This window comes from Poecilia reticulata, linkage group LG8, assembly GCF_000633615.1.
Source record: "Poecilia reticulata strain Guanapo linkage group LG8, Guppy_female_1.0+MT, whole genome shotgun sequence".
NCBI classification, from domain to species: Eukaryota; Metazoa; Chordata; class Actinopteri; order Cyprinodontiformes; family Poeciliidae; genus Poecilia; species Poecilia reticulata.
The window spans coordinates 7,167,362-7,176,229 of NC_024338.1; the positions used below are offsets into that span (position 1 = coordinate 7,167,362).

The window sequence follows — 8,868 nt, forward strand, 5'->3', positions numbered from 1 at the left end:
ATCGTATCAGAGTATCTCTAGTTGGTGTCAGATGAACTGCTATGATGTCCATCCATTTATCCACGTTCCATCACTTCCTAGTTCTATCTGGAGTCCCAAGACGTTTGCCAACTTTACTGAAACATTAATGAAGAGAAAAACAGGAACTGCTCTGAGTTTCCCAAGTCTTTCGTAGAGCTCAGTTGGTGATATGTGCTGCTGTCACGTTTTCTTTACAGGATGATTTAAGGTTTTCCATCCGGAGATGGACTGACGTTTGTCCGCTCTATTCAGATTGTTGCCTCCACTGACCAGCCGTGCCCACTGCATATTTCAGTGCTTCCAGACTCTTGTCTCGCGCCTTTATTAAACAGCCGTTGCGTCACATAAAACCATGGTGTCTTCACTCTGAATGTAGAGTATCTTCATGGATTATTTACAATTTCCTGCTGTAGCATTCCGGTTTTCTTAATCTGAATTATGTTTTCTGAAAAACAAGTAGTTACTCTGTAACCAATAAAAAAATTTTAAAAAAACTGTCCCCAACTATTTGAGTTTTTAGAGTACTTTCAAACTGAATTGCAACAGAGTTTCTGGTTAAAAAAATAAAACACAAACGGTTCAAAGAAGTAATGCTGCACACAGATGGAATATTGTATTTAAGATGCTGGTTGTGTCGCTGGAAAAGATATATGTGTGAATGTTATGCATAGAGTGGATTTTAAAACCAATCAAGCTTTATTTCTGAAGCACTTTAATACACCCCCCACAGGACCAAAACACTGTATATTAATTAAAAAATGAAAGGAAATAAAACCCTAAAATTATTCTGGGGTTGTAACTACAGAGTCGTTGCATTAAGTCCTCGTCTGTTTGTTTGTTTCTATGTTTTTCAGTGCACGTTAACTGTTGTTTTTAGTAACTCATTGTGCATTTAAATTGGCCCTCGAGGACAAAAAGTTTGAGTTGAATACAAATGTGAAAATCAGACGGATAAAACAGGTGTAGATGCAGCCACGCAATAAAAACATTAACGTGGAAGAAAAAATCAGAGCAGATAGACGAGTTTAAGCTGTAGTGTGTAACTTTTATGTATAAAAAAGTTTTAGTTGTTAAAATTCTCATTATGTTATGAAAGTATCTTGAAAAAAGGAGCTTGGAAAAAGAATCAAACTCCTCCGCCTTCTTCCTGTACTAAATGCAGACATTCACCACTCAGTCAGAAACAACCAATCAGTGCCAGGAGGCGGGTCTCAGTGCTGTCAATCATGCTCATGCTGCAGCAAAACAACATAGCCTGTCACAAATGCTAAGGCTAGTTAGCACAGCCAGAAATGACGGCGGATAAGCGGTTTTCCTGGAACATTAAGTTGCTTCGCTGCTGCTCATTTAGCAGTGCATTCACGAGGATGATTGACAGCACTGAGAGACTCCTCCTGGCTCTGATTGGTTGWTTTTTAYCTGGAGCAGCGCATTAATTCAGGAGCACAGCAAGAAGGCGTAGAAGATCGATCTTTTCACAGATCGTCTGTCTCATATTAGACTTTTACTACATGATGACAGTTAAATATAGAAAATAATAAAATATTTTCTGTAAAAGTTACATACTGCAGCTTTAAGAGGTCTTTTAAAGACAGATGGAGAAGAAACCATTAAGAGTCGTTCCACATCTTATTTTGTTAAAACCTTTTCAAACATCTGATTCAGTGTTGTCAATCTTAAAACCAGATTAGAAACCCTCTAAAAAAATATTAATTMATTCATTCATTAATTGAAGATAAAGTCAMATTTTTCCTAAGGATTTTAGAAAGGAAAGATTGGCATTTTAATGTGCAAAKATGTGTGGGATCTAGCTGTTTTTTGGAGGTAGACTAACTGCATGGTGACAACACCTGAGGACAGACTGATGTTAACAAAGATACCAAGACTAAAATGTCCTAAAGTGGAGAAAAATATTTTAAAAACATCAAAGAAGCAGCAGCAGAACCAGCAGGCTTTTTAAATGAGCAACAATCTTTGGTAAAAACGGACCGAGTCACAGACTCCAAGTGGACAAAAAGTCATTGACATCTGACAGCCCGAGTCCCGTCAGTCAGTCAGAATGTGGAAGAAAAGAAACGTCCCTGGATAGTTGTCTATTTTTGTCAAATTATTTGTTATTCTCATTGTTATTCTATGCTGAATATGTATTATTTACATTGAGTTCACGGCTAACGGAGGTGACAGATCCCTCTTCTTCTGACATTTTTCAAACTCTTTCCTTGTTTTTATATGTATTCTGGTCCAGAATACAGAGCTGTAACATTACTGACACCTAGTGGTTAGAAAGCGTTAATACATTACAGAGCCTGTCACCAATTCACAAAAAGACCTCAGTGGTTTCAGGTTCCTAATAATTTATTCAGAGGGGGGATTTTTCCCTCCAGGATGGAAAAATGATTAAATAAACAATTCAATAAATCTTGGAATCGTGAACTGAGTGGACAGGTGTGAATTTATTGTGTCTTTTTTTTTCTAATACACAAAACATTTCCACTAATAATAAGTTAAACGTCATAAGCAAGATAGATTTCAACCTGATACTTTTTATAATCTGTTTGTTTTTTTTCTTTTTTCCATTTTGAGAATAAAGTCATAGCATTACAAGAATAAAGTTGATCTTGGATACTGAATCTCAGCCCAACCTGTGTTTTCCTGGAACAAAAGCCAGAAAWTTTGTTAGCCACGTTTGATTAGTAGAAGCAATAAAAAGGAAAAAAAACTCTTCATCTGAACTACTTCCTGTGTCCCTTAGGGCCCTGAAGCTGTGCGGTTCTGGAGGRCCTCCTCACGTGAAGCTCATCATCGAGTGGGAGCACAGAGTCAAAGATTGGTCAGTGTGTTTTCCTCTGTCCCTCTTTGGCGCCTCGTTGCATCGGTTTGTACGTTTTTCTCTGACGTTTTTCTCTTGTTGTTGTGGTTGTTGCCGGGTGCCAGCCTGTTCGGTAACATTCATGAGGAAGTGGTGAAGGATGGAGACAGCGTACGAAACCTGCAGCAGCAGCACGTCCAGCAGTTCAGCTGCACCTTGGACGAGTGCTTCCAGCTCTACACCAAAGAGGAACAGGTGGAACTGGACTTAAAAGACACTCCACTGCAAAGACACTACATCTTACCAAGTTTTTTTTATCCAGTTCCTAGTGTAAATATTATAGTTCACTGAAAATAAGACATAAGTAACTTTTCAGAAAGATTTAGGAGCTTGTTTTAMGTCAACAATTCCTTAATATTGATGAAAAAGTTAGTTTTTCTCATTGGTTGATTATTTCACTTATAACAAGACATTTTTCCGATGTTATACACTTWATGTGTATGTAAAAATTAATCATATGTACATAGCATATACATATGAAACCTAATGTGACCTGTGTTACACTCTCTTGAAAAATATYTTTTTTCCAGGGCAAATATGCTAGCACACTTACAATAATAATACTATTAGTGCTAACTTACAAGTAACTTTTCAGCTTGTTTTAGGTCAATAATTCCTTAATATTGATTATAAATATCTACTAGTTCCACTGGAAATTTTTTTACTTATAAATGGGGAAAATGTCTGTCATAATTGGAAAAAAAATTGCTAGTGGATCTAGTGCTTTATTTTTTAAAATCAATATTAAGGAATTATTGACCCAAACCAAGTCTATATCTTCATGAAAAGTTCTGTGCAAGTTAGTTYTGTTTCATTTAAAATTACATTTCCTCTAGACTTACTTGAGGAAACCTTGAGGAAAACACAGAATCTTGGTAAGATTCTGTGTTTCTRCRGTGTGTTTTTTGTTTTCCTTCCGCTTTACAATCAGACAGTGCYTTGTCTTGGTCTGTCTCCTGAAATAAACATTACATTTTGTGACTTGACGAAATGTGAACGCATTCAGTTGGAATGAGCACGTTTGCCAAGCGTTGTCCTCTTGTGGATTTGCTTCGTCCAACTTGGTGATTTTTGTTTTCTCTCTTCGTCTTTCCGTGCCTCTCCTTCGAYCAGCTCGCCCCAGATGACGCCTGGAAGTGCCCGTACTGCAAGCAGCTGCAGCAGGGCATGGTGAAGATGAGTCTGTGGACCCTGCCGGACATCCTCATCCTCCACCTGAAGCGCTTCAGGCAGGTGGGCGAGCGGCGGAACAAGCTCACCACCTTCGTGCATTTCCCCCTGGCGGGTCTGGACATGACTCCCCACATGGTGAGCCGCAACAACGGCCCCCACCAGGGCCCCCTTCAGGCGGGCTGGAAGCACTGCAGGCGGCCCGACCTGGCTCCTCCAGACTTCCTGTATGATCTCTACGCCGTCTGCAACCACCACGGAGGGATGCACGGTGGTCACTACACAGGTCTGGACTCCTTCTAGGGCTGAAACGATTAATCATGATTACCTGAGTTTATGTACTCCAGTTGACAATTAATCGATTACTAAATTAGTTTACGATTATTTCAACAGTTAATCATATTAATCACGATTAATGGCAATCCTGATAAATCTGATTAATACCAATGATCATGATTTTCTGTCTTTTTTGAGTTTGTTACTCCAGTTGATTATTAATTGATTACTAAATTACTTTACGATTAATTCAACAGTTAGTCGTATTAATTATGATTAATGGCATTAATTGTATTACTCATGATTAATCCTATTAATCATGAGTAATCATRATCCTATTGATCATGATTAATGATTGATCCTATAAATTATAGGATCAATCAATAATATTATTAATATTATTAATAATAATATTATTAATATTATCCTGTTATTAATATTCCCGTCGCTTTAATTGCAGCCTTTTGTCGAAACTCGGTCGACGGTCAGTGGTACAGTTACGACGACAGCACCGTAGAGCCTGTCCCGGAGGCCGAGGTCTGCACACGAGGAGCCTACATCCTCTTCTACCAGAAAAGAAGCACCATCCCCCCCTGGTCTGCCAGTTCCTCCCTCACTGGTTWGTTCCTCTTCTCAGTGGTTTTGTTGTTTGTCTGTTTGTTTTTTCATATTCTTCTATATATCCAACAAAAAACAAACAATTTGGTGTTTCTGGTCAGGTTCCACCAGTTCATCCACCTCTGACCACTGGCTGGTCCGGCTGAACGGGGGAAGCAGCAGCGGCGGCAGCGTGGTCTCGGGGGTTCCCAGTCCGGCTCTTTTGGAAGCGGGATTTGCTCCGGAGTCTCCTGAGTTGCCGGTGTTTGGAGACGAACCCAACAGAGGAGTAGGAGGAAGTGAGTATTTGTATTAAAAAGAATGAAAACTGCCTGAAGTAATTTATGTTGATGCCGTTTCACTGTTTTCCCGTGTTTAGGTGTCGGATGTGAACTCACCCTAAACCTCAAGCCACATTTGGACCAATTCGGTAGCTTTGGCAGTCCAGCTAAACTCGGAACACTCAGAATAAAATTACCTCATCTGCAACAAATTGTAACAATGCTTACAGTCAGACAGTGCACAAATATTTTTACTCCCTAAACTTTTGTTTGGGATTTTTAGTGGGTTTTTATGTGACTCGCCAACACAAAATAGTGAATTTTATTGAACCGTTCCCTCAATAACGGTTCCTGATTGTTTTGTTTTTTTTGCATTAAAATCACTGATGTTCTTTTGCTACTTTAGAATTTCACAATATTTTCCCCAGTAAATCCATTCAAAGWTCTACATATGGAAGAAACAAAATGAAAGAAAAAATGACRAGCAGATTGGACACAAGCATTTTTATTCTCTAAATAACTTAAATATCTCGATTTTTGTTACTCGCCATGTCAGTSGCAGACTGTGATAAAGTGTAGAAGWAGTAAGAAACACTGCCACCTACAGGTCGGAGTTAGCGGTCASRTAAACCCAATGTTTTTGACCGAAATTAGCAATAAACTCTGTCATACATGGGATCTGTTGATWGAGTTGTGGTGTTATTTGAAGGACCAGATTTTAGTTTAAGTATTTTAGAGTGTGTCTTAAGCATCTAAAGACACTTTGACTGGGCCATTCTAAAGCATTTGTAGTTGTCTAATAGTATGCTTTAGACAACTCTCTAACCTCTAACAACTTTGTTTAAGCATTAGCCTATATTTAGCTCATCATCAACTYCAACCAGCATCCACAGAATGTGTATGTAATGTTTCACGGTGATGTGGTCAAGGTGAAGAGCAGTGTTAGCATTCTGCCACACTTAACATTTCGCATGTAGACCCATTTTTATTCCAGTTTTGCACTACTTTGTAGAAGTATATTTCATAAAATCATGGGAATACCTCTGCAAAACTGGACTGTAAGTGGTCAAATAATTTGAATGTATCAGATTTTGGTAAGCGCACACCTGACATTTAATGTGTTTTTCTAGATGGCTCCAATCAGATGATGCGAGGTACCAAGGTTAGGAGCGTAAGCATGAGGTCACCTGCCAAACCCAAGGACGCCCTGAACAAAGTTCTTCCATTGCGTTGGTCTTTTGGGTCCAAAGACCGCATCAAGCACCCGGCACAAGTCCAGCCTGGAGAGCTGGTGGAGTACCTGGAGTCTGGACGCCGGCCCAGATGCACCAAAGACCCCATCATCACACTGGTGGCTACCCCGCCACAGAGGAGAGTCCTTGACGTGGGACAGGACTGCAGCTCGCCCAGCGGCAGCAGTCTCAGTTGTACGGACAGGCTCGGCTGTGACGCTTGTTACTCTCCCAAAATCCCAGAGGGGCAAAGGCGAGCCTGTCTGGAAAGAAACGCAGGCCAAGGATCTGATAACGACGGAAACCTCCGTTCAAGAGATGATGATGGTTCGAGGCAAGGATCTTTATCTAAGAGACTGAGAACTGACCAGGTCAGGACTCTGGACTTATACCTGCAGAGAGGCGGCATTCTGGGTGGCCATATAAGCCACAGCGCTCCTCCGAGCAGAGAGTCTACGCTTAGAAGAACCGCCGTTCAGGCGACCGGCCTCACCAGGGGCCAAAAAGACTTATCACAGGCGATGGAAGGCAGGAGGAACCCAACAGGAGAAGAGGGTCAGAGCCAAGAAAATCTCCTGTCGTTTTTCAAGCCGGTTTTGATGAACAAAGACATTCCTAGGTCCCCAGGCAAGGAGCAAGCGAGACAAATAAATGGCCACGAACATCTGGGAAAACTGGCAAGCAATAATTTAGCCAAGCTGTCGCTGTCCAACGGGACTCTTCCAGCGCCKGGCAGCAGCGTTCCCACCTGCGACGGCCACGGCTGCAAAGCCCAGCTGGTCAATGGAAAAGCAGTGAATCAGGAGCCAGTGGACATCCAGCGGGCTCACAGCTCCAGCAACATCCAGACCAAGCTGGACTTCACATTTCGCAGATGTGCCTCCCTCCAGAGGAACGGGGAGGTGGGGATCCCTCAGGCACACCGTGTCTTGCTGTCGGACAAGCCTGGCTACTCCACGCTACAGCGGACGCGGTACAGCACCACCTCCCTGGGTAGGCAAAGAGGACTCCATGAACGCTGGCAAAGATGTGTGGGRCGCCTCGAAGTAGATTCCTATTTAGTATCTCACACWGAGAAGCGAAGAAGAATTCAGTGATTAATCTCAGTAAATCTATTCTGTAGGGGGGCAAAGTTGTTGACACCCCTGCTGTTAATATTGCGGTAGTGGCTAAGCTGGTATGGAGTTCGTCGTGTTGTAGGTGGGTTGAATCCCTGCTACATCCGTCTCTTTATACCGTTGTGACACCGTCTTCGCCCCAGGATAGCTGTGGCTACAATATAGCTCACCACCATCTACATGTCAATTACAAAACTTTGTCGATATTCAGCTAATGTCRAAAAAACACAATTTCACAATTGCCGCGTTTCCGTTAAATAAGAAACGCAACTTAAGTCTCACTTGAATAACAGTGCTATCGCGTTAACAGAGCCATCCTCCTCCTATGACTTCCTGTTGCCTCCTTCGTCTTTTCCGCCAGTAATAACCAACGGTTGTCGATCGCATGACTCGGGCAATGCGAAAAAAGTTTTTCCATTGGAGTTTTTGTGAGATTTTGATATGGCCAAAAAAAACTTTTTATTGAAAAACGTGAGTTTTTTTTTTTTTTCAAAATTGGTACGTTTCCATTAAGTGTATTTATTTTTGAAATTCCAATTTGATTTTAGTATAAAGAAGGGTATGTGACTGACAGGTTCCAAATATGTGTGTAGATGAAATGTTTTTCACCGGCCCGCTGTGTGTGTTAGCAGGATAGATATAGGCCGTCTTTTATCGTATTAGCCATTAGCTTAAAGAGTAAGACCTGTGAGTAACATATTTACTGTAAGGCGTTTTCCACGTCTTTACTAACGGATTTGCCTGCATTTTTTAATTTTTATTGTGACACTTATGAAACTTATGATTTTGTTTGTTTGCTTTTTCCTACACCAGTGCCCATGTGACAGCCAAGAATGACAACAAAAGGACCGCTCACCTGGTTTCCTAGAGAACCGCCCCCTGCTGGAGGCATTGCTTACAGCAAACAACATCTCTATTTTTTTTTTTTTTTTTCCCTTTTTTTAATTCAATCTTTTCATTGTACTGTTTTAGGTTCTTACCTGTGTGTGTCTTAAACTAAATCTATGCAGAGTTTAAAAAAAATCTGAGGGAAATTACTAGTTGTTCTTTTTTTCCCTCCACTCACTCTTTTCTCACGCTGTTTACTGATTTTTTAAAATTATTATTATTTTATTTTTTACTGTCTGTTTGAGTTAATCATCCACATTTGTGAAAATGAGAGCGATTAGTGAATGCTTTACGCTTGAACTTCCACGTGAACTCTCAGGAACGCAGGAAGTTGTTTTTCGATGAGTGCGGTTCATATTGACGTTTAAGAAAGAAATATTTGCTCTACTGACGAGCCGGCTTATTAAAAGGCTACA

General features: G+C 40.8%; 1 protein-coding gene across 1 annotated transcript in view; it reads left to right on the plus strand.

Annotated features, from left to right (window-relative positions):
- usp43b (ubiquitin specific peptidase 43b) overlaps nucleotides 1-8,862 on the plus strand; it is a 76,311-nt gene extending 67,449 nt beyond the window's left edge. The window contains exons 10-16 of the mRNA XM_008415457.2: nucleotides 2,774-2,851; nucleotides 2,956-3,085; nucleotides 4,004-4,346; nucleotides 4,797-4,955; nucleotides 5,056-5,232; nucleotides 6,345-7,439; nucleotides 8,378-8,862. Coding sequence (XP_008413679.1) covers nucleotides 2,774-2,851; nucleotides 2,956-3,085; nucleotides 4,004-4,346; nucleotides 4,797-4,955; nucleotides 5,056-5,232; nucleotides 6,345-7,439; nucleotides 8,378-8,388 — 1,993 coding nt within the window. The 3' untranslated portion in view covers nucleotides 8,389-8,862. The remainder of the gene's footprint in view (nucleotides 1-2,773; nucleotides 2,852-2,955; nucleotides 3,086-4,003; nucleotides 4,347-4,796; nucleotides 4,956-5,055; nucleotides 5,233-6,344; nucleotides 7,440-8,377) is intronic.
- Nucleotides 8,863-8,868: the final 6 nt, after the last annotated feature.